General features: G+C 31.9%; 1 protein-coding gene across 10 annotated transcripts in view; it reads left to right on the top strand.

The window, feature by feature from the left end:
* Positions 1-26,435, top strand: part of LOC114929945 (uncharacterized) — a 133,813-nt gene that overhangs the window by 90,078 nt on the left and 17,300 nt on the right. For all 10 annotated transcript variants that reach the window (XM_029301663.2, XM_085489618.1, XM_085489622.1 and 7 more), the window contains 10 exons: positions 2,865-2,972; positions 5,574-5,712; positions 18,491-18,607; positions 18,817-18,997; positions 19,772-20,130; positions 20,836-21,065; positions 21,600-22,692; positions 23,133-23,303; positions 24,135-24,461; positions 26,035-26,247. In XM_029301663.2, the coding sequence (XP_029157496.2) occupies positions 2,865-2,972; positions 5,574-5,712; positions 18,491-18,607; positions 18,817-18,997; positions 19,772-20,130; positions 20,836-21,065; positions 21,600-22,692; positions 23,133-23,303; positions 24,135-24,461; positions 26,035-26,247 (2,938 nt within the window). The remainder of the gene's footprint in view (positions 1-2,864; positions 2,973-5,573; positions 5,713-18,490; positions 18,608-18,816; positions 18,998-19,771; positions 20,131-20,835; positions 21,066-21,599; positions 22,693-23,132; positions 23,304-24,134; positions 24,462-26,034; positions 26,248-26,435) is intronic.

The raw sequence follows: 26,435 nt of genomic DNA, 5'->3' as shown, positions 1-26,435 counted from the left end.
TATTTTTGAGTTTAGACATATAAAAATATTTGCTTGTTTTATCTTTTGTTAGTTATATTATTTTTTTATTTCAATATTTAAATATTTGTTGAACTTTTCTCTTTCTTTCAAATTTGTTAATATTTTTTTTATTATTTAAAAACATTTCATATAAATAAATATTTCTTTATCTCTGAAATTTGTCATACACATATTACTTTATTAAATTTATTCTACATATTATTTTTTTCCAAAATTAATTTAATTAAAAATATTTTGTTATTTGTTATATTAAAATTCTTGCAAAATATAAAAAAAAATATTATACAGTATACACCATCCATATATATCTTTCTATTTAATCATGTTTGATAAGAAATAAGCAAACATTTACGTTGCAGAGATAGAGAAAGGAAAAAAAGCTGAAAGAAACAAAAGTATACGTAACTCATTTAGAAAGAACAGTCTTGTTATTAGCAGGATACAAGTATAGTCGAAAATCAGCATGTACGTGTCTGTCAGAAAAGTGACGTAACACGTGTCTAATTTACGATGCAGTAATAACCCGTGCACTTTACAACTTGTTAATTACGTTATCGGCACGTCGATAAATTAAGGATCGCGAGAAAATCGTAACGCATTTAGATATTTCATCGAGATATCTAAGTGATCACATCCTATTGTTATTTATTAATCGCGAATAAAACAGAAAGAGAGTGTCATGTAATTTTAAAAAATTACATAATCTTTTCCCACATTGTAAGAGATATTTGTTATAAGCTATATATCGTGATTATCATATAAAGTGAGTAAACAAGTAATTTCATGCGTAAATCCGTGGTAAGCTATTATCTCAGACCTTCAAGTGCCTCGATAGGAGACACAATGCGATCATCTGATTTGTTTGTCAAGCATACACAGGGTGTCTTAAAATTGCAATCAACCATTTCAATCACGACGAAGACTTGCTGTTTTCAAAAAAAATCGACAAAATTAAATAAAAAACGTGAATATCGAAAGGCGAAAAATTTCGAAAAATATCCTCGCGAAAATATATAATAAACGAAATTTCGTTTCGGAACGTTTTAATTGCTCTCAGCACTCATTACGCGCGGCGATTATCTGTTATCTTTAGGCACTTTGTTAGCCGGCCGATTCCCGGGCTTATTATAACGTCGCCGGCGTGCGCGTGTGTGTCGTCATAAAGGAATTTTATTGATTCGTGGGAAACGAACCGAAAAGGGATATACACAAAGGGCCAGCTCGGCGCCGCCGCCGTTCGCGCGATGATAAACCGACGCGGCCGCAGAAAGCGTGAGGAAAAAAAAGAACGATCTCGAGGAATCGCACGCTGCATTACGTCGAAGGCATATTATTTCGAGGTGAATCCAATTTCGATGAAACAATCGGGGGGAAATCGTTGTGCGACGTGTCGCGTAAGGGTGCTCGAACAACGATGATGCGAGGGTGCGTCTGTAGATAGGGCGCTTAAAAGGCGTCTGGAAATTGCGCCGCACAAAGCTCTTTGAGCTTAACGTTTAATAAATTACGAGCCGTGCTTTATTTCAAAGGAGAAACATTTTTCAAAATTGTTTGTTTTTTTTTTAATAATTTATTATTATTATACTGTATTATGATTATTATTTATCTGGCTGCATATATGGTGCTCTAAAGAGTGCTGATCTTATGGGAAAATAAGTTTGTCTCGAAGCTTTATTTTTTGATAATTTATTGAATTAATGTATAATATTTAATAAATACGAAAATTAATATATAATATATAATATTTATATATATATATATAAAATTAATTAAATATATTGTCTTACATCTATTATATAAAAAATAAAGAATAAATAAAAAAAAATTATAAAATTAAATGTCTTGTTTTCTCTGCTCGTTTACGTATCTACCTACTAAAGTATATTTTCAATTACGAAGGTAGCAAGAAAGTTTAAATTAAAGTATGCTTTTTACGTAATGTCTTTGAAGGATTTTAAGCTTAAGAAATATTTAAATTTTTAAAGATTGAGAGAGACACAGATTGCTGGACCTGAATATCGAACTGTTTTCGATATTGCCGCAACAATTTAACATCACTGTCAATTTGTATCTTATCGGTGACGAAATGTGTAGGTGTTAGAGTCGATTTCTTTTCAATAATGTTCGCTTTTCGCAAAGCCCTTTTCATCGACTTTGCTTTTGTCGAGCACAATGTGACTCTCGTCTCAAAGAAACTTCTGTCGATTTCGAGGTAAAGGAGAATATGAAAAATAGAAGAAATATCGGTGGCGGTGTATGAGTGTATAAAGAAACGATGTAACTCGCGTATATGTGTACGTAAATAAGAAAACTGAAGAATGAGGTGGGAAAAGAGGAAAAAATAGGGATTGCACGCGCGACTTTTGTCCACGTGTAGCAAATTAGTCGATCGAGGGCGGATTATTTGAATACCCGCAGGTCGCGACGGAATGAAATTCCGCGAAAGGTATTCTCCGCAAAGGACATATAATGCGAGTATATAATGATACTTGACATGGATTATCCTCGAAACATTGATATCTTGCTTGTTTCTCACTCGTTAGTTCTGACATTTTTGACATTTATTCATTTTTTCAGGCGATTAAATCGCATACATTTTAACCAATTTTTGCTAGCTGACGAAATTGCTTTTGAAAAATATTTTATTGTAAATATTGTTTCACTTTAAATTTTATATATATATATATTTAAAATTTAAATTGAAAAAATATAACTGAAAAAAACAATACACATAATTGTGTATCACAAATCGATAATATGCAGCCTATTTTAAAAAAATTTTTTTTTTCAGTAAATGTGTTGCTGAATATTTTTACATAATCGTGATTGTTCTTTTGTTGCAGGCCTGGCCCATATGAATTGCAAGACCCGTTGTGGGTCAAAATGAGTACGATTACCAGCGGCATTACCAAGAAAAGAAAGAAATCAGATGCGAAGCCTCAGTCGCAGATGTGAGTACCACAATCTCCTGTCTTTTATCTCCCTTTGAAGTACGATGAGTTCAGATCCGCAATTTAGGCGTCATAGTAAATGATAAATCCTTGTATTTCACACTGCATATTCGACACAAAATGCAAGTTTGTCGGCGAGAAAAAAAGTGATCCCGAGTTATTTAATACAATTAATTTAAAAAATTTTACAGTATAAAAAACAAGCTTTTGCATAAAGATAATAAAAATGAACAACATTAGTTTCTTTATTTTTCATATTTTTATATTATTTATTCCTTATTGCAAAAGTTTTTTAATTATTTTCTTTAACTTTGGATTACTTTTTTATTTAGAAGATCGATGTCTAAAATATTAAGTAAAGTGGCGTGGCTTTTAAAAGTATCACACTTTTATCATTTACTTCGATTCGTTGAAAGAATTATTACGGTATAAAAGTATTAAGCTTTCGTATAAAGACAATAAAAAAAATGGACACCGTTAACTTTCCTTATTCTTTATATTTTTACATTCCTTCTTTATTGCAAAAGTTCTCTGGATTAATTTTTTTTTCCAAGTTTTTATTTAGAAGGCAGGATGCCTAAAATATTAAATGGGATGTGCGTGGTTTTAAAGTTTGGAAATCCGTGATTTAAAAGGTTCGACGATGCGTAATCCGTTGCCATCCAATTTGCTAAAGAGCTTATCGTTCCGATCGAATTATCAATGGCAAACACGCGCGCGCGAATTTTTAAGCGTTCACCATTAATTTAACAGACTTTAATGTCAAAGTAATGTTCGGTCGCGCACGAATAAAATTTCATCAAATTATTGAATAAATGATATTCTTATTATTCGTGCGCGAATATGCAGAGAGAATTTCTATGAAGTATCGTGTTTGTTAATAATTTATTATTAGCAATCTATTATTATGCAATTGAGCAACAGAGTATAATAATACTTTCTTTTAACATCGTTAATCAAATATTGTCAATTATCTTTTTATGTTCATTTTTTTACATTAATTTAAAATAGTTGGTTACTAGAGAAAAGGTATTTCAGAATGCGCAAAATATTTCTGAAATATTAAAATTTGTGGAATAACGTTACCGAATATATGAAAGTATCACAAATACTACATTATTTGATATATTTTAATTGTATTTCAAATTGAACATAGTTATCAGTACGTTTTCAAGAGTACTAAAAAATCTCAGGAAAGATTGCTTTTTCAGATAATATGTATTATTTTGAACAATGCATAAGAAAAAGAGAAAGGAACAAAGAACGTGATTACTATTATGGCTTAATTAGAGATTGAAACTGTATAATAAAACTTCGGTAAATTCAAATCTTAATGTTACAGACACATGCAAGTGATTTTCACGTTTATTTGCGGCAATAAAAAAACATGATCCTTATATTAGCGTATAAAAAACGAATTTATAATGTTTATGGAAGATTTAACGCACTCGTCAAAGAAAGGTTTTTTTTAATCTAACGATTAGTGTCAACACTCATAAGTATAGTGTATGTAGCGAGATAGTAAGATCACGTATTGGGGTATTGAAATAGCAACATAGTGAGAGTCACTGCTGGACTGACGTGACGTCACACAAGGCCAACTGAACGTTTCAAACGGGACAAGACGAGTTGATTCAGCATCTAATCATTTTCTTCTTATAAAATTGTCGAATCTTCTCTCGCAGGATTTTTTATCGCTTATTTTTTTTTAACGCCTGGCAGTATTATATTGCATGTTTCGATCAGCAATCTTAATGATGGATTCTTTTTGATCAAGTTGGATTCGATGACGTTTCAATTAAAACGCCAGTTACAAATAATTTACAAGACTTTTTTGCGCTTTAAACTTCACCTTTGCTCCTATTAAATTTTAACACGAAGTTAAATAACACTGAATATTTTTTTGTTCCGAACGAGAATAATTTTCGATATCATAAAGACAAGAAAAATCTAAAATTGCATAATAATAGCTAATAATTTACATGTTTGCATATTAATTGAGATATATAAATTTTCTAAATTAAATAATATTTTTTTTTGTATATTTTTATGTATTAATATTTCTTTAATGTAACTTTATCATGGTTATTTTATAAATTAGGTTGCAGATATTTATTCTTTATTATATATCTCGATTATATATTTTAATAAATATTTTAATAGATATTTTATAAACGTTTTAAGTCCGCCACAATAAAATATCAATTTCCAAGCTTCTCCTTCGTATAAATGTAATTCTCTTTTATTTAAATGCTTTTCAAATTTATTACCTATGATGTATAATTTTGATCGTATTAGTGAATTTATCATTTTGCATTAAAAATATTAAATTAATACGTATTACCGTAATATTATTTGGTAATATATTTTTAATGCAAAATGGCAAATTCAATCAAAATTATGTCATAGACAATAAATTTGACAAGCAGGAAGACATTAAATTTTAAATGAAAGAGAATTACATTTAAATGTAAGAGGGAAGCTTGGGAATTTTATTGTCAGAATTGCCGACGTCGGTATTTTGACGACTGGATTTCAAGCGTTAAATATTATTTTGAGATCGCGAATGCACATTAATTTTGTATTTTGATTCTTTTGCAGTAACAAGTGCCTTAATGAAAAAAGACGACGGAACCAAGAGAACTCATATATTGATGAGCTTGCCGAGCTGATTTCCGCCACGGACATGAGCTCTGGCAAGACTGACAAATGTCAGATCCTTCAGAGAACCGTCGAGCAGGTAAGAAAACAGATTTCTTCTCTCTATACTCCCTCGTGAATCTCGATGATTGATAACAGGTATCATATAGTAACGTGCCGTCGATATTTATCATTTTAATATCGTTTTTCCTTCCTTGGTAATAAAACGTCATCCATTTGAGTGACAAGATTAGGAGAAGGTCGGGAGATATATAATCACATTCTTTATTATACTTAAACACCTCAAATTCAAAACAAGATAAACTATGTCCTTTCTTTAGAGAGGAAAAAAAACTTACCTTTGTGATCATATGTCAATATATATAAGTAAATATTGTCATACGATTAATCCATCATTAATCTCAATCATTTATAAAATCATATATTTTTCTCTTAATCATTACTTTAAATGGAAATTGAAACTTATATATTTTTACAACGCAAATATGTTTTCGATAAAGGCGATGAAAATTCTAAATTTCTATCTTGACAACGCACCGAGAGGGATTTAAATTCCAAGATTAAATCACTGACGAAATAATATAAAATGCTATCTAAAAACACTCACGTTTCACTTGCAAAATTATACAAATTTTTATCGTTCTCTCGGGTCATAAAATTGAAGATAACTGCTCGGTATTCAGACAAAATGACAATTTTACGATCGACAAGGGACATTTTATAAAGTCTTTCTTACTTGAGGCAGACAATAAAATATTTAAGATTAACGATATTATTTTCACGGTTTTTTTTTGCCGTCTTTGCAACTCGGGTGTCCCGTGCGTTTTATTTTTTCTTATTTGTTAGAACGGAAAAAAAAGGTGAGAAGTTATTTTAATAATTGAAATAAAGACAAACGCGGTGGATAGAAAGACGATCGGAGAGAGAATGTTGTTTGCTGTCAGCATTTTTCGTCGGAAAATTGATCGACATGTATTAAATATTGATCTGATCGAAGTTGTTTTTGGATCGACGGGGAAGAATCCGCGCGAAGGACGATGAAATATTTGAGAAAGCACTCAGGATTATTGAGAGATTTCTGGAGCGAGCGAATTTCTCTCATATAAAGGTCTCGTCCCCTGTTTTATAAATGACACATATTCCCGTATCGATCTAAACGAAAGAAAGAGCGACAGTATTTTCGAAAGCGACATTACACATCAGTATCATCAATTTAATGAGAATTTCGCGTAACATTAAAAAACTTGTTCTTAACAAGTTCTTCTATTTCGACGCTATCTGATGGCAATCGATCTTTCTTGCGAAATGTGTCCGTAGTATTTAATCTCTATATATTTGTAGGCAAATTTATTATTAAAATTAGTTGGGGTATGAGTATATTTTTGCTGCATTTATATTAAATCACTTTTTTATAGCATATGATTTATAACGTTATTTAATTAAATTTTAAGTTGAAAGAAATTTTTTAATTGATTAGCCTCTTTCTTATTCTGAAAAAAATTAGAAAAAATGCGCGACGATTATTGTTATTTGTATCTGAAATATTTCAAAGAACGGATGAACTTTGTGAATCTTTTCCGCAAACCTTTAATTTCGTTTCTAAATAACTGTGCTAATTAACATTAAAATTTAATTAATTTCCAAGCAAATGCCAACAGTTAAATATAATATTTCCTCATTTTTGTTATTTCTTACACTAAAACATTTGCTTTTATAGACATTAAATTAATTGAACATTAATTTCATAAATTTTTAATTTTTGACTTTGTGTGATATCTATAATTAAAGTCTGAATTAAAATTCTATGAAAATAAAATTTCCTTGAAGTTAAAAATTCAGATTTTTTTACTCATTTATATTTTACAAGAATTAGTAATAGTAGTATTAAAATAAAAAATAAATGATTCTTTTTATAAATCAATCTCATTATCAAAAATGAAAGGGTTTTTTTTCTAATTTAGAAATCAACTATATTTCAACTTTTTTTCTTATAGTATGACAGATCATGACATCGTTGAAATAATTTAAACTGCTTGAGACAGCTTTCGAGGTATTCGAGTAACACGAGAGATTTCGAGCGATTCAGTAAATTCGGTCACTAGATTTTGGACAGTCCGTATATTTCTTGATGTCTCTCTTTTTTTTTCTTTAATAATCCGATTACATTTTTCGATTCGGTCGTTTTATATCAAATCTCGCCTATTATATACGATATAATACTAGTAATATATATATATATATATATTTAATATAACACTTGTAATATTATTTAGTATACATATATTTTTTTCGAATAATAATATACAATATAATATTACAAAAAATTCAATTTTATTCCTGAAAAATTTGTGTTATATTTTTATAACAAGTTATACAATATGTACGTATAATTCTGGAGCCACGTACAGTTGTGTGTAAAATACGAAAAAATGTGTCACGCTTTTTTTGTCCAAGGATTATTAGTCTGACTAAATTACGCGAAACAGAATTATGCAGAAGTCGGTTAAACGAATTAAAATAAATAGAATTTCAAAAAGTGACATGTATATATCTATACATGCAAACACGCACATAATATACACGGCTGTGAATCTGTCGGCGGTATATAAAATTTTGCATTTTAAATTATCTCGAATTAAGCGCTCGGCGAGTTAATTCACTTTTGCATAACGCCATGGCCACTTTCAGGCCTATTTTATCTTAGCGGAAATTTGATTCGATTTCTCGGAGCCTATTATTATCGCTAATATAATCGCATCGTTTACTCCGCTCGCGAAAGGTCAAAGACGCAGTTACGGGTATTTTTTTTTATCTTTCATTTAAACATTTTTTTATTTTTTAAATCGATACGCCGATTAATCCGCTAACGATACACGCCGATAATTACAGGTCCCGGGGGTTCCTTTGTTAAGCCGTGTGCTGCCTCGCTCGCGCGATCGTCGGCTAAAACGCGAGGCAGAGCAGTTGCATAACGGCCGCTATAAGGCTAAGCCCTTGACTCACTGGCGATTGAGAGCCGAGGTTACGCTTCCCATTGGCGGGGACCAGGTCCGGTCCGAGATTTTTCGGGGGTCTAGAAATTTGGGGATTCGATAATGTTGTCGTAACTCTGCCATTAGGCGAGCGAAGGCCTCCTTGCTCGACTGAAATTTTAAGCAGCGCGCTTTCTCGTTCGGTTTATCAAAGTCATACCAAAGTCGCTTCAGAACGGTACGTGCATATCTCGTTCTCTCCGAGAAGATGTAAATGAAACGCGGTGGTTCAAAAAGCGTAGCGCGTCAATTTTAATAATTATTATAATTTATTTATTTTAGATTGTTGTTTTATTTTTTATTTTATGCATTTTACGATTTTATTTATTTTATTTATAATTATTTATTATAATAAAAAGTTACAGAACGTCTGTAACGTTTGATGCTGACACAATTAAGAGTAATAAATTGTGGTTTTTTTAATAGGTACATTATATAAATCGTATTTTTACAAGAATAAAAATTATAAGAATAAATTATTTTATAATAGATAAAAATATTTTATTCGAGATTAGCAAATATACATGAAATTACTCTGAAATCTCTCGATGCTATTCGATGTCTTTGAACATTGTGGCTATCGTTTGCCAATATATCAATATCATTTGAAGTCTTCTAATTAGTGATGTTACTTGATACTATCTTCTATAGTAATCAGTTCTAGTTATCAGGATATCAATGTCTTGCCATTATTTAAATTACCGAGATATCAATACCAAAAGTCTTTTAGTTATTGCTACTTGATATTATCTCCTAATCACTTCTAATTATTAAGATATCGATATTCTATTTCATTTTAATTTTAAATTTAGATTCTGTGGAATCTATTTCTTTTTAATTATTAGAGAGATAATATATAATATATATTGCAATGGTCCGTTCTTATTTTAATATCATCTGTCTCTGCAATTAAGTCTCAAATAAAAAATCTTGTCAGAGTACGCGAAAAATGTTAATTATATTTATTTTTATTAAAAATTATATACTTAATACACAATATTTATTATATAAAAATTTGATTAAGAAATCAGTTTATTTTAATCATACTTTTTGTATATTTCTTGCTTCTCTATTTTTTCTCTTTCTCTCGGTCGCAAAAATAAACGCACATCTATTTTAGACATGGCAAGTTATGCTAAAACAAAGAGATAATGATATCCTCGATAACATATTCATCTCTTCACTTGCGGCCTGGCACACAATGTGCTGTTCCTCGCTCTCAGCTGCTTCGCGCGCATGCTCGCGCGGCCGAGTTTCGGAGTCGCGGACTGCAGAAATGCATTTCGGTCGCATTCATCCGTCTATTCGCGCGCGTTTCCGACCGGCACACGGTTCGTGGCAACCGGAAAGATGGGAAGGGAGAAGAAGAACAAAAAGAGAACGAGAGAGAAGGATGGAATCGCTCGACTTCCCGTCTCTGTTATCGCCCGCGCGCGTTTGACAGCTCGCGGCGGACCACGTGTTCGCCCATTTGACAGCTCGCGGTGGACCACGTGTTCGCGGTCCGTTTGACAGCTCGCGCGTTGACAGGAGTGGCGCCGCGGAATAAAAGAAAAATCTCGAAAATTGTGCGGATTGAAACGAGCTTGCGGATGAGGAAGGTCGTGTTTTGCGGAGGAATCGCTGCTCCTGTCCCAAGCGAGAGTTTGCCACATGACCTTGGGTGATGTCACCGAGGCCAATAGGAAACCTTCCAAACACCGCTATAACTCGACCTATACCTGAGCGAAAGAGAGAGAAAGGGGAGAAGAAAGAGAGAGAGAATTCTATGACGTCATCTGCGCGATGGCATTATGCGCAGCGATGGATGGTGATTTGAGCGAGGTAGAGTCGATTGAAATTTTCTAAAAGATATGTACAAGTGTCATCAATGTCTCTTTTTCGATCCGCTTTATCTCGCGAGATCCTCCCTTTCTCTCTCTTCCCCCGCGGGTATCTCGGGATTTTTACTGCTTATCGCAGTTTGCTATAGAGATGATGCGACTTTTGCAACGACAACGTGTAGCCGTGGGTGGAGGAATTGCACAAGGGAGGGACGGTTCAATACACGTTGCAGCCTTTTGCGAAATGCATACATACGATTTTTCAGAGCATTGTGTGTGTCACGCTTACGATTTAATCGATCCCTACCCGAGGGATCCCTTTCGAATCTACCTCGCATCTCTTTCCCTCTCGTCTGATCGCGAGACTATCACCTGGGGATCTCGCTATCGGTCTTCCCTTTCTCTTCCCCTTTTGAATGAAAACCTTTTTTATAATTCCGCATCTCGTTTCCTTTTTTCTCATTCGTGGAAACGAGCGCGCGCACACATCGAAGAAGAATTTATTGCAGGCGATGCGATTCGACGAGAGAAATGCGTACACGTACGTGTGCACATTTTCATACATCGGTCACACACACAAACACACACACACACACACACACATATATACATATATCTGTGCGTACATACACATACACTTAGGTTCTCCACTTCCAGAGAAGGGGAGAAGCGGCTAGCGGCAACATTGCACACACACACTCACACAAATATACACGTGTAAAACACGCACACACAGATACAGACACACACACACATATTCGAGCCGGTAGTCGGACACAGTCGACTCGGAGTCACCGACTTTTCGAGGCCACAGCAGACGCGCTCCAAGCAACTGTGTGCGTGACGACACACGTGTGTGATTATTGTGTGGCCTGGATGTATTTGTGTGTTACACTCTCGCAGATTGTGCCGCGTCGATTACAACCGCGCGATCTATCGTCGCCGCGAGATACGAGCTCAAGGACGCGTCTTTTCCGCACGCTTTCGCACGCGGGCGTGAAAGCGTGCACGACCGTGAATTCTGGCCGGTAACGCAGGAATTTCGTCCCTATATTATTTGGATCGCGTCTGAAAATTTAATAACAAAATTCAAATAGATCGATTTTTTCCAACGAATTTGACTAATCTGTTAAATGTAATTTTTCTCCTTTTTGGCGGTTTTTTATCCGTTTGCACGTGACAATTTTTTCTCACTACCTACTAAACACAGAAAGGTTCCTCTTATTGTGTTCTTAGAAAATTTTTTGAATACAAAAGGCCTTTTCGGACAAAGAAACATTTCCAACAGTCTTGAAGTTATTTTGGATACCTGGGTGTCCAATCACAATGAAAAGTTTATCTTGAAGATTATATAGGCATTAATTGACGATAATACACGGTTAATCTTTCTGTTGAAAATTATATACGTTGATGGTAAGAAATGTCATCTTATCTAAATCGTTAGATTTGTAACAAAAACGAAGGTACTTATATTATTTAGAATACTACGACATTTAGGGCCAATTTTTCCTTCTTGATAACTTCTTGATAAATTTTACCTGACTGATAGGTAGCATATCTTCATCTCTTTTCAGATAAGTTCTAAACAAAAGAGACAAAGGTATGCTATCTGTCAGGTAAAATGTACTAAAAAGTTGGATAAATCGGTCCTAAATGCCGTAGTTAAAAGTATGATAAATGACATAAGTATTTTCGTTTCTTGTAACGATTAAGATAAGATGACATTTGACCATCAACGTGTACCACGTGGTATATAAGCTTCAACGTACACCTTGAAGATTTTCTTCAGATAAGTTCTAAAAAAAGAGAGGAAAATGTGCCGCCTATATTTGTTGGAAAAACTAAAAGTTGGAATACTCGACTTTTGTAAATGTTATGAAACGTGTGTAAGTATGCTTTTAAATTTCCATTTGCTTTCGTGTAAAAATAATTGTTATTTTGAATTGAGATTAAATTTCTAAAGGAAGATTGTGAACTCCAAAGATTTATTGGAGAAAATCAGCTGCAAAAATATTCTTGTTGTACGAACACCCGGTATAATACGATGTGTTCTACTTGCGCTTTTACGCCGTTTCTTTAAATTGCGTCGAGAATGATAATGAAGCTGTGCGGTATTTTGTGCGAATGTGTGTATGTGATAATGGAAACGAGGGAAAGATAATCTTAAACGCGTGTTGAATCGTTTCTTATTCTCTTTTACGGAACGATCTTTCGAACGAGGAGAAAGTGTTTGGACGATTCTTTAACGGTGATGGTATTACGTGTGACGTAATTGTGTTACTAATCGTAACATCAATTCGAGAGATGCTGCGTAACCGGCTTATGTCAAAATTCCTCTCTTTTAATCCCTTTGTCTCAATCGACGTGAAATGAAAAAACTTTCAGGAAGAATTAATTGCATTATATTTTTATACGTTCATCGCGTGAGTAAAAATTTTCACATTAATTGTTTATTCATTAGATCATTGATATTTTGCGGTGACTATCTCTTCTGAGAGAAAATAAAGGATAAACTTGACAATTTTAGGGCTTTATTTCAATATGTTTTCTTCAAATCAGTTTGCGATCAAAATAAAAATTGACGAGCAAAAAAAATAATTCTGTGACTATCAGAAGTTTACATATTTTTAGTTTGAAACTGATTTGAAATAAATCCTTGGTTTTTTAAATAGATTCCGGATAAGAGGTTTCGTTGATTTCGTACTAATTCTTATGTTAATACTTTATGGAGAGAATTTTGTCTTAGAATTAATTAATTTATTTATCTTAGAAACCCTGAAAAATATGGTAATCATGGGACATTATGATATTGGAAGAATTTTATAAGAATTTCTCTAATTAAATATTTACCACAATAAAAAATATGTGCATAGTAAAATTCGAATATATTTTATATCTTATTGTGATAGATATTAATATTTTTTCAGAGTTAATTTTAAAAAGAAATTCTCTCCGTGTGCGACATAAAAAATAAAGGACAAAATTGAGTAAAATATAAAGAACAATATTTTAAAATAAACGACAAAATTGAGTTTTGGAAAAATGAATAAATCTAAAGGACAGGTATTTGAAATAAAGGACTGTCCTCTAAAATAAAGGACAGATGGTCACAGTATTGACAAAATACCAAGCAACGAAAAATCTCGTTAAACTATCTCTGGGTGTCATTTTCTCGTTTATTAATTTTTTTATATTTCCAAAAAAAAAAAACTTAAACGAATGCTATCGAGTTATGACTTTCACACATTTCGGCAACGAGACTTGCTCGGACAACTGCCTAACATAGCCTTCCCTGAGTGGTGTCGTTGTTTCGTTAGCTGTCTGACGCAATAACGGATAACAGACGTTCACAGGGCTAATGGACTGTGTATACAGTACAAAAACCGAGCGTTGCACACGCACTTTCGACCATGGTATCCCGTGGTGTACGGATTCGTATGATCTCTTAGTTCCTTCGTCGAGCGAAGTAAATTTCAGCCCCGCGAGAGAAGCGGCTTTTCTCCTCTTCGAGAACGAAAATGGCTCGAATTGAAGTCCAGATATTTATTCTCATAATATACAGGAGAATTCATTTTAATCTCTAAGCAGCAAATATTTGGAAACAATATATTAAGCAAGTTATAAGATTTCGAGAGGAACATATAATATCGTGAACTAGAAGATTGCTCTTGAATACCATTTTTCAAATTTATTTTTAATTGTCACTCTAGTTTTCTTAATGGAATTATTTTAATTTTTTTTATTAATTGATTCCTCGCAATATTTGACATAAAAATTATAAGAGTGAGATGATCTAAAAGTGAATAATTTACAAGATTTGTTTAATACTTTTAATAATATAATTTTACAAATTGTATTATATGAAATCTTGTAAAAAATTCATTTTTCAATCTTCAATATTGTGTATGCAGAAAATAATAAAAGAAGTCGATAAGGAAAATATATACCTAGTTGTTTTTTAAGTGTACATTATAAATATAACTTGCTCTGTTTTAAAATTTAATTGAGAGAATCAATAGTTTCTTACACTTAATAATTTTCAAACAAAAACTTTTACACTTAAAAGTTAGTTGCCTTCCTCAAGTTTTAAAAGAAAAAAAATTATATATACATTTATATTAAATATATAAACTTTCAGGTTTTCTCATTTGTGTCAATGCAATATTTATATATAAATTTATATTTATAAATATATAAACTTTCAGGTTTTCTCATTTGTGTCAATGCAATATTTATATAATATATAAATATGACATTTCGATCTCTTAAAATTTACCTTAAAATTTAGGAGAGAGATATTTCTTATCCGTATCTTTTTATACATATTTAGATTAATTTAGAATATATCTTGACAAGAATATCGAGACAATTCATCTTGGAACTGTTAATGAAAATTTAAAGTTATTTATATATTAATTGTCACACTTTTATAATTTTTTTTCTTCAGGAGAGGCCTTGCAATCTCATTTATCAATTATCTTTTCACATTTTTTAGATGGTATTTTACGTTATTTATATAACAATCAGCCGAGATCACTTTGCGATATACTTGCACTGCTATTTAAGATAATTTGACGTTTCCTTTTATCTTTTTTTATTGATACATCACGCGTCTTCTTTTTCTATCTATATGTCTCTTTTTTATCCTTATTGCAATTGCTGATATCCTTGCGTGCCGTAACCAGTCTGACAAATCTATACTTTGACGTGTAAAAGCAACAGTACACGTGTATGTGCAACAATAAAAATCCAATATCCCGTTCAAATGGATTATTTGTTCGCATTCGATGCGATATACATCATCTCTTATTTCATCGATATCGCATGCGTGTCCCGTAAAAATGACCGTATATTTTACGGAGGATACACATGTCAAAAGTTTGCTTTCGTATATATAGGTATTTTTTTTCGTACGCAGTCGCGTTTCGTTTTATTTTATCGAGGATGTGCATAGAGCTGGGAAGTGCATCGTCGCAGTACAATGATGCACATGTTGAAGACGGCATGTGGAATTCTATGTACAGTTTGAAAGTATAATCGATGCCACACATTTTTCATGTACTTCTTACTCTTACGAATGTTTTTCAGTTGCTGTATTTAATAACATGCATTTCACGACAGCACGTACAAAGATAATGTGACGGTGAAGTTGCAGTAATAATATTGCATGAAAATGAGAGAATCTTAGTTGAAAAAAAAATAAATTTCGTAAAATAATTGCAGGTCTTTCTCGAGTAGAGAAAAAATATTTCGATTTTATGACCTTCTTTTTTCTAAGCATCCACTTGGCTGCTGACAAAGAAATCTCACGAAAATTTTGATAAAACTTTACATGCATGTAGGATAAATGAATTTTTTTATCTCGAAAAATATGTAATATATTAAAAAAGTTTCATACAAAAACAATTGCACGATAAGAACATTTATTTAATGTGCAGTTGCAATAATAATATTGCATGAAAATGAGAGAATCTTAGGTGAAAAAAATATAATATTTCATAAAATAATATTGCAGATCTTTTTTCTGAGTAGAGAAAAAAAAATCTCACGAAAAGTCCGATTTTAATCAAACTTTACATGTTGACGAAATAAATGAATTTTTTATCTCGAAAAATATTCAATATGTCAAAAAATATTTTATACACAAATTTCATGATAATAATAACATCTCTAGTTAACTACATTAATAAAATTTTGAAAAAATTGTTTATTTCAAAGATTAAAAAAAATGTTTTATTTAAAATAAATTATTCTAAAATATTAACGTAGTTAAATAGAGATGTTTTTACTCTATGAAACATTTTTTAATATCTCAAATATTTTTCGAGATAAATTCATTTATTTATTCTCTCCTATATGCAAAGTTTCATAAAAAAACAGAATTTTCAGATTTTTGCGAGGTTTCCTTGTGATTATCTTCGAGATCTATACTCATACATATTCTTTACACAATATTCTTCATATCGAGGATTTCACATTGCATTTAAATGAATACTTGATCTATGTAAATTCGTTAATTAAAGAAAATACAGTTTTGTATGAAAAATAGAGGAAAAATCCGCTTTATATTCTTTTATAAAACGAGATAATGCTTAAAATAAAAAAAAAAGGAATTGTACGTCGATGAAATTTTGCATCGCAATGACATAGCAATGCCACTCGCAGCGTGACATCACTCGAGCAACTTGCTTTGTAGCTGTTCGTGTATGCGTGAGATGATGCGTATGTTCGGGATCACACAAAAAGCGGAGTCAGTCGTTTCCTCGCATTATCACGTCACGCATAACGCGAACGTCGTGATGGAAATGCTACCACCGCTCCATTGGATGGAGAAGATTAAAGGTCCATTTACACCTGTCCGTTTTCTGTTCGTACGCATACCTGCCGTTTCTTGGAAAAAAATCGTGATTATTTCCACTAGATCATCGCAGTTTTCAAAATCTATTCGTACGGTTTGTCTCATCTATACGCTTCGGTGTCATTCGTTTTTTTTTCTTTAAACTTTCTCGCTAATGACAAAAAAATCATTTTATTTCGTCTCTCGTAATGGAATATAATACAATATCGAATGCGATGCAGATATAAAATGGGCAAGTGTAAATGGACCTTAAACATTATTTCGCTCGCGCAGAGTTGCTTTATATATACGGAGATGCTTTTGTACGGACATTAGTGAGGCGAGACGAACGCATGAGCGACTATTACCTAAATCGAGTGTGAGATAAAAGCTTCCTCGCAGCCTTCTTAATATTGAAATTATGAAAGTTAAAATTTGTACATAATTATATTTTTTTATATTCTGTGTGCTATTAATTTAAATTATATCAATTAGTAAAGTATCAAATTATATCAAATAATAGTAGTAAGATTTTTTTTAGACACTTTAGATATTTAATTGTGAGTGATTTGCTTTCATGCGAGTCTTTGAGATAGGCATAAATATTGATATTGCATATTTATTTTAATTACTAGAACTTTTACAAAACAAGATAATCGAACAATATAAGCGTATGCTATTCTTTATTTTGTATTAAAAAGAATATCAAAAAAATAATATAAAGTTTATTTAAATTTGATTAATATTTTTTGACAGAAATCAGCTGATTATAGCGTCAATTTCAGCTGATTAAATTTAAAAATAAAAATATGTCATAAGAATTAAAATAATGTTGTAAATAATATGTGTTATGATACCTTATCTTCGATTAATATTTTTTGACAGAAATTAGCTGATATCTATCAAAAAATAGTAATCAAGTTTAAAGTACTATAACATTTAAAATATATTACTATTTAAAATTTTTTGTAACATTTTATTATTTTAAATTTTAATTAGCAAATTAACGCTTTAATCAGCTGATTTCTGTCAAAAAATATTAATAAAGCGTAAATTTGTTAATTAAATTTTAAAATGCTAATATGTTAAAAATATTAAAATAGTAATATGTTATAAATAATATGTTATGAAGCTTTATCTTCGATTAATATTTTTTTGACAGAAATCAGGTGATATCTGTCAAAAATGTTAATTAAGTTTAAAGTATTATAATATTATTTAAAATATATAACAATAATGATACTTGCGAGAATTGACTTAACATGCCTTTGTTAGAAAGAACTTTGCAAAATTTATGGAATTCAAGTTTGGTACAGATATTACATTTTTCCGCGCGCTTTCAGCGCAATGCGTGTTCTTTTTATTATTAGTTACTAGTTATATACGAGAAGTTTTGTAATAAAATGCAGTAAAATGTTGTTCCTTTGCCTCTCACGAGAAACCCAGCAAAGTAATTAACAAATGTTATTATTAATTGGATGATAACATCTTGTATTGCACAATTTATATTTTATATGTGAGGCATTTTAAAAAAATAAATTGCAAATTGACTTTGAGATTTCAAGAAATCTGTACGAAAAAACATGATGTTCGAGATAGTCTATTATACGAATTACAAAATGCGTCAAATCGTGTTTTATTTATTTATTTATTTATTTTTTGCAGATTCGGCACTTTAGGAACCAAGAGAGCTCCAATAGTCATGCTATACAACAGGGGGAAGTGTCCTCGTCGAATCCTAACATACTGTCCAACGATCAACTTGGCCCTTTCTTACTTGAGGTTCGTATTTTCGGTTTGAATTAATAAGTAAAATTAAATTAAATAATTCAAGCTAAGCTCATTGTTAGAAATATTGTGAGAAAGTCATTATTGGAAAATGGAAAAAAATGAAAGAGATTTTAAATGTTACTCTGTATTTTTTTACTCGTAAAAAGTATTGTCACTAATTCAATTGTATACATTTATTATATATATTTTTTTTCATACAGGCGCTAGACGGCTTTATACTTCTTGTAAATACAGAGGGCCGCGTAGAGTACGTTTCGACGAACATAGCGCAGTACATAAATTACACGAAGGACGATGTACTCAAAAAGGATATTTACAATATCATACATCATGGGGATCACCACACCTTTAATTCTAATTTGCTACCTATGTCTTCGTTAAGTATGTATTCTTTTCACTAACTGTATCACGAGCGATGGTACTCATTTTCATCGTGGTTTTCGTTATCTCTGCATGACGTGTACAAATATACCAGCAATCTTGGTCAATTAATTCTCGTTTTTGAAATTTCAAATTCTTTTCTTTAATTATAATCGTGATTATACCTGTAGTTGTGCAAAATACTTTTGTTTTGAATTTTAATTATATAATTTTTGAGACCAATTTTAATGTCACTTTTTTTCTTAAGGGTAGTAAATATTCAAATGTGTAGTAGATTGTAAATAGGCGCAATTAGCAGATCATGAATAATTCAAATGCAGAGATTCTGTTGCTCGGGATTTCACGTTTTATTTCCTCGTTTTTTTATTTCGTCATTTGTGGATTTAAAGATGGTTTTCATAAAATCGAGGGATGACACACATTTCTAACGAATAGAAATTCTTCTTTTCATCGTGGTTTTCGTTATCTCTGTATGACGTGTACAAATATACCAGCAATCTTGGTCAATTAATTCTCGTTTCTGAAATTTCAAATTTTTTTCTTTACTTATAATCGTAATTATACCTGTAGTTATGTAAAATACTTTTGCTTTGAATTTTAATTATATAATTTTTGAGACCAATTTTGATGTCACTTTTTTTCTTTTAGGAAGAATTTTCAATTTAGCTTAATTTTAAATTAATATAAAAACAATACCTAAAAATGTTATACATGTGACGCAGAGTATTCTTTTCGTGTTAAAAAAAAGGACTCACTCAAGTTTGTATATTACAGACTGGACCAGCGAGCCGCAATCTCAGACCAGGAATCGCGTCTTCAATTGCCGCTTCTTAGTGAAGCCTCCTGATGATAAGGACGAGACTATGGAAGAGAAGCAACAGCGAATATCGAAGTACGAGTCTATGCAAATCAATTCTGTTCTTCTGTCCAATAATGCCGATCGTCTGGAGAGCGATGTGTCCGAGTCGTCAGACATTAGTCCTTGCCTGTTGTGCATAGCGCGTAGAATACCGTCAAACGAGAAACCCATTGGTGCCCCCGTTGAGCAATTCACCGTCAAATTGGATACCAATTGGAAAATTATCGGGGCTGATCTCAGTTGGTTATCCCCCGTTTACAACTACCTAAGCAAGGTAAGGGTGCGCACAACCATGTCGTACATTTTGATTACTGTAATGTTCCATTCCGATTTACGCCAATTCAATAATAGAGTTTTTTTTATGAAGAATTATACTCCGAGAATGAGATATAATAATTTTCTTATTTTAATCTGTAATGCAAATTGTGATTTAAAAAGAAACATATAAGGATTTGTTTTGAAAATTTTTAAATGTTTTTAATAATTATCACAAATATTTAACAAGCGCAAAAACTTATTGTTTTCTTTTGCTAGAGTATAAATTAATTATATATGTTTGCTTACTATTTTAAAATAAAAATTTAATATAATTGATGATAATTTTATCAAGAACTTTTACATCATTTTTACATTTTTTTATTCTATTTATATTTTACTTTACTGTATTTAATTAACTGAAAAACACAATCTTTTCTATATTATAAATAATATTCATACAGTGTAAAAAAATTTTGTACATTGAAAAAGAAATTTCCGAATTATTAATTTTAAATAATGTATTTAAGTTGAGGATTAAAGAATTTTTTCTCACAAATTGCTTTTAAAAGTGAAATAAGATATTTTAAGTTAAATTTCAATAAGAATAATATTTTATAATTATTATTCTCTGGAAGACTTTTTCTCTCTTTTCTCTCTTTCTATTTTCTCTTACGCATTGCAGAATTGCTTGAGAGATATTCATAAACGTTTTCTGTTGCAGGACAACTTGATAGGCAAATCGATTGAAGAGTTATGCCACCGTCATGATCTCAATACGCTCCAGAAGCATTTGACCGATACCCTTCAACTCGGCGAAAATACGAGCGATGTGTACCGATTGCGCGTTGGTTCTGATAAGTTCCTTAAGATTCAAACAAAGTCAAAATTTTTCAAAGCAAATGCGATGAATAACGATAACGATTTCATGATGGCTACTAATTCCATCATCGGGTAAGTTTGCACATTACTTTCGATATTTATGATTATGCAATATTATAAACATTACACACATATTTTATTCTCTTATAACTCGATAGATGATTGTTCATTGAAAAATATATTATTGAATGTCATTTGACTATATTATATAAAATTAATATCTTGATATATTAAAGAAACCAGAAGTTTAATTATTTCTTTTCTTCAACATAAGAATTTATAAAACACACTGTTTTTGTATAGTAAGCTAATTATATATAATGTCTGTCAATATATTTCAATAACTTAAATCGCATTTAAGATTATTACATAACAGTTTATATATCAGAAAAATCTCTTTTCAAATATTACTTTTTATTATTCTGCGTTAAATTTATAAGATAATATGTAGTCATTGAACGAAAAGAAATAATTAAACTGTTGCAAACTGTTCCAATTGCGATTTATATGAATTAATCTTAGATTAAAGTGAAAATGTGCAGCTAAATTGACAAATATGTGTTGTTTTATGTTGTTTTTATTATGTTTAATTCTTGTTTACGATAGGGACAATGACTTAATACCTATCGAGAGTGGTCAACTTTCCAACAACAAGATGTGCTCAGGACACCCTAGTAACCGTTGTGCGAATAATAGTAATAATAATAACGGCAACAATAACAATAACGTGGGTGGTCCGTTGATGCCCGTCGCGCATCTGAACGGTCAAGTGAGTGGTATCAGTGCTCGTGGTATGGCGGTGTCCCATGTCGCGACGTCGTCGAACTCAATCGCCTTTAACACGGGAGGTACCACCGGTAGCGGTGGCGGTGCCAGCAGTGGTAACAGTGATTCGTGTAACCCCCTGACGCTAAGTGCTTCGGGCGGCAATCCGTTCACCGTCAACCATTTTTCGGGAAACATGGACCTGGAAGGTTTCGACATTTTCCCTAGTACCACAGCTTGGGACAGCTTGGACAGTAGTGCTGGATGGGTGGATAGGCCGGAATCGAGAGCGAGTGGACAACCGAACTCTCGACCGTCTTCCCAACCGGCCCCCACGTCACCGAGTCCGCAGGGAACCTTCTCCAACTCGGCAGCAGTGGCATCTCACTGTAGTCCTCTACGACCGTTCAGTCCGACCTCGGTTAGCACCGCTCACACCTTCAGTAATTCGTACTCCTTCAGTCCTCTTCAAGAGACTACGCAGACATCCACGTTGAATAGCAATGTCGCCACCAGCATCAGCACTAATGGCGGAAACGTTGGCGGGGTTAGCAGTAACATCGCTACGACCATCAAGCGAACGGAAGAGAATAGCAAGAGCGGATGTCCTACTAGCAACAGCGCCGGCACCATGGATAACGCGACGGCGAGGACAAGCAGCGCCGTCGAGACTCAAAATAACAGTACGATATCCACCGAGTCCGGTAGATTGCGAAACTTGTTGACCATGGGTCCGAATGCCAGCGAAGACAGCCAAGACAATACGGATAACGATTCGAATAATTCGAATAGGCACAGGATACTGAAGACTCTGTTGAACCAGCAAGACGAAGACGACTATCATTCGGAGCATAAAGTGCGCACGAGTCCTAGCAACATGCCAAAGCCTAGCATGGAGCATAAACCGTCGCTCGGAAACAATATGCTACTGCAGGTAATTTGATGATTACAGGGTATATACTTTTGGGAAAAACCTTGAAATATATTTTCTAGGAACTTTGTTTAACTTTGAAAAATCAGGAAATTTTTATGGAATTTGTTAAATTTAGGAAATTTTCAGGGAACAAAAAATCATTTTTTTGTTAATTTTATTTTTATCTAGTACTTAAGAAATGTATGTCTAACGTACATATTAATATTTGTCAAAATTATTAAAATTTTATGTTTTTTTTATTGACAATCTATTTTTAGTATCAAGATCTTATATAAATTATAAATTTTACAGAAAATTGTTCAACTTTTTAATATATTTAGACCAATTGGCACTCCTTATTTATTTAATAAATAATTAAATAAATAATTAATATTATTTAATAAATAATTAAATAAATAATAAATAAATAAATATTAATTAAAATTTTTTTTCATTTTTAGTTACTAAACGAAAAGAATGATGATGAGGACGATACACAAGATACACGTGGTGGAACGAAGAAAAGAAATGAAAAATTGCTTCTGCAATTGATGAAATCAGATCCAGACGAAGAGAGAAAGCTACCAGACCAACAATTACAACAGGTACAACAAGTACAACAAGCACAACAGGTTTGTTTTAGTATTCATATCAAAAATTTAAATGGAATTAATGGTATATAAAAGTAAGATGTGAAAAATAAAAAAGAGAGTATATAATATTTACATCATGATACAATAAGATAGTAACAACAAGATAATACATATAGGATTTTAATTGTCAGATGTTGTGCGTAACTTGATATTGATAAAACAAAGTTCCTTTCTTTTTTAATTTTTAATTTTATTTGCCAATTTTTTATATCTGTTACGTCTTATTGAAGTATATAATTGATAATATACTATGTATTGTTTTGATTCTCCAAAATAAAGAATTTGCACATACAGTTTGCATAAATAAGTAGGAAGTAATATCAGGCAATGACAAGAAAGGAATTTATTTTATAAACTAGTGTTCTTGAAATTAATGTACACCAAAGAGATGAGACCTGTACACCAAAAAATTTGTATTTTTTAAGTAAGAGGGTTGTATACTATAAAATTCATCTGAACAGATACTTAACAGATTTTTTCCGCAAGTCGTAATTTTATACTGGTTTTTTCTTTCTTTAAAAATTTTCATTACTGTGTTAGAATATTTTATTTAGTCACGGTGAAGATTTACCAAGGTTATATAGTACAGGTCTAAACAGGCTACACAAAATATTCTACGTCTGGTCAAAGGGGGTGCTGACTGTTTATATAGTGAAAAGATACAAAGTTCGAAAAGCAGATAGTTTTTTCTGCACTGTTCTTTCTTTGCTTTGTTCCCAAATAGTAAAAGTTTTGGAAAAAGTGCAGGGGATAGCATTTGAAGAAAGTGGGAGTAAATGAGAACTAATAGCATGTCATGTTTTCTGTTAGAATCGAGAAGACGACCCTCTCTTACGAAGTCTTGGCTTTCGGACCACTACACCGTCTCCATCGCAATCGAGCGAACACATAGCTCTCAGCAGCAGCGCATCTCAGGTGGGCCAGAAGAGACCAGGAGAAGACGGTGATCTGAACGTAGCTGTGAAACGACCTGTTGACGGATCGCATCAAGTATCTTCTTCAGGAACGAGCAACGCATCGGGCAGCAAGCTATGGGAGAAGAATAAGATGCTAGCATCTTTACTAGCAAAACAGCCGCCGCAAACAACGAACGTACCAACGAAGCTGCCCGCGTCTGTGATATCAGCAACTCCACAGGTATGAAATCTGATAATCAAGTTTTCTTCGACACTTTCTCCCTTGATTGCATGATCTTATCACTCCTATACGTAGAAATTTTCAGTTAATTTCCTAATAATTTCTAATATTAAGAGAAAATGCGTTCTCAACATATTCTTGTTAAACTTGATAACCACGGTAGATTATCTAAACTTTTATTCATTTTCATCATTTTTATGTGGTATAAACAAAGGCTTTTCTCCGTTTTATATACCTAGAAATTTTCAGTCAAAGTCGACTAGATTGTTTTTTGCTAAAATGTGCTAAAGCAGATTTTCTTCAAAAAGAAAGAAAAATTTGCGCATGGTTTACATGATTTACTTTTATTCTCTTAATTAATTCGCTTCTATTTTGTTTGTGAATATTTTATATATCAGAATCAAGAGATATGGTAGTGTTTCGCAGCAAGTAAGGCGTAACAAACGAGACACTCTTCGTGTTCTAACTTCAATTCTTTTTATAAATTATATAATATGTATAATGTAATTTTATAAATAATATTACTATATAATTTTACTATAATTTTATAAATATAATACGTATAATATAATTTTACATACATTTTACATTTCGAAATATATGTATTAGAAAGCTAGAAATGGTACGTTGAAAAATGTCTTTTTTTTTCAGACAAAGAAATAAAATAATAGACAATAGTTTCTGTAGTATTTCAGTTAGGGTGGGCATTGTAAAGAATCGAGAGAAAATAAATGAAAAAAAAGTATTAAGAAGAGAATAATTTATAGGTTTTACCTTGCTTGTTTCACAGTATAATTTTTTCTAACAAAAAGAATTCTTTTTTATTGTGTGTTTCCTTATTTTTTATAGTTTTCTCTGAGTAACCACGTGTTTCCACTTAAATTTTGTTTTTGTATATGATTTATTTTAAAAAAATGTATATGAAATTAAATATAATTACTACTTAAAAATGAAAAAATTATATGAATATTTTTATTAATTAAAATTATATGAAAATAAATTAGTTTTTTAATTATTATTTTTACGTTCCACATCTTTGTTTTTAACAAAGATATAACGTGGTGGCCATGTTATATCTTTTTGTAGGAAACAAAGGTGTGGAATGCAAAAGTGGGGGTCTCTTTTACATTTTCAAAAGATTTGAAAGATTCAAGGTGGTTACCTTTTTCTCTCTCTTTCTCTACATGTATTTATAACACAAACCTTTTTGGGCGAGGCTAAAGTAGATTCGATTTTCTTTGATATTCTTGGTGATGATTTGCCATTGTCTCACTAGCTAATCCTGAAGTCGCTAGTGGAGTGAGTGTTTCTACAAAATTATTTGGTTTAATATAAAAATATTTTCGCAAATCGAGTTACAATTATTTCTTTTAAATTGGAAGGGAAGGTGTTTTAATCCTAAAATCACCCTCCTTAAGATTCGTCAGTGCATTGTCTGTCGAGAAGTGGCGAATAAATCCAAGTGATGCTTTTTAGTTGCATTCAAGTTCTAGAGAGCTGTCGCACAACTCTGTCAGCAACAATCATATGAATTTATATAATATTTTATTAATTAATATCTTATTATTTTCAGGACAAATTGCCCCGTGTAAAACAGCAGCCGCAGCAGCAACAGCAACAACAACAACAACAATCGCAGCAGCAGCAACCTTGGACAGGTGGCAATATGCAAGTTGGTGCTGGTAACGCGATTACGACGACCGCGTCGGCGCGTCCTCTCCAAAGTCAGTCGAGACAACTACCTCGTCAATCAACCAATACCTACCTCAGTCATATACTAAGTCAAGTAAGTATTTATTTAATTTTAATATATTACATTTAATTTTAATGTTTTTATGAATGGAAAAAAAGATACATAGTTAAGTTTCTCTGTACTTTATGTCTTTATGCGAATAGAGATATTTCTTTTTATATTTTACGAATTATTTTTACGAATAAATCGCTAATATAATATTTTAGACAATATTTTTTTAA

Source organism: Nylanderia fulva, unplaced genomic scaffold, assembly GCF_048542155.1.
Source record: "Nylanderia fulva isolate GAGA-0341 unplaced genomic scaffold, ASM4854215v1 Scaffold9, whole genome shotgun sequence".
NCBI lineage: Eukaryota > Metazoa > Arthropoda > Insecta > Hymenoptera > Formicidae > Nylanderia > Nylanderia fulva.
This window is presented reverse-complemented; position numbering and strand designations above follow the sequence as displayed.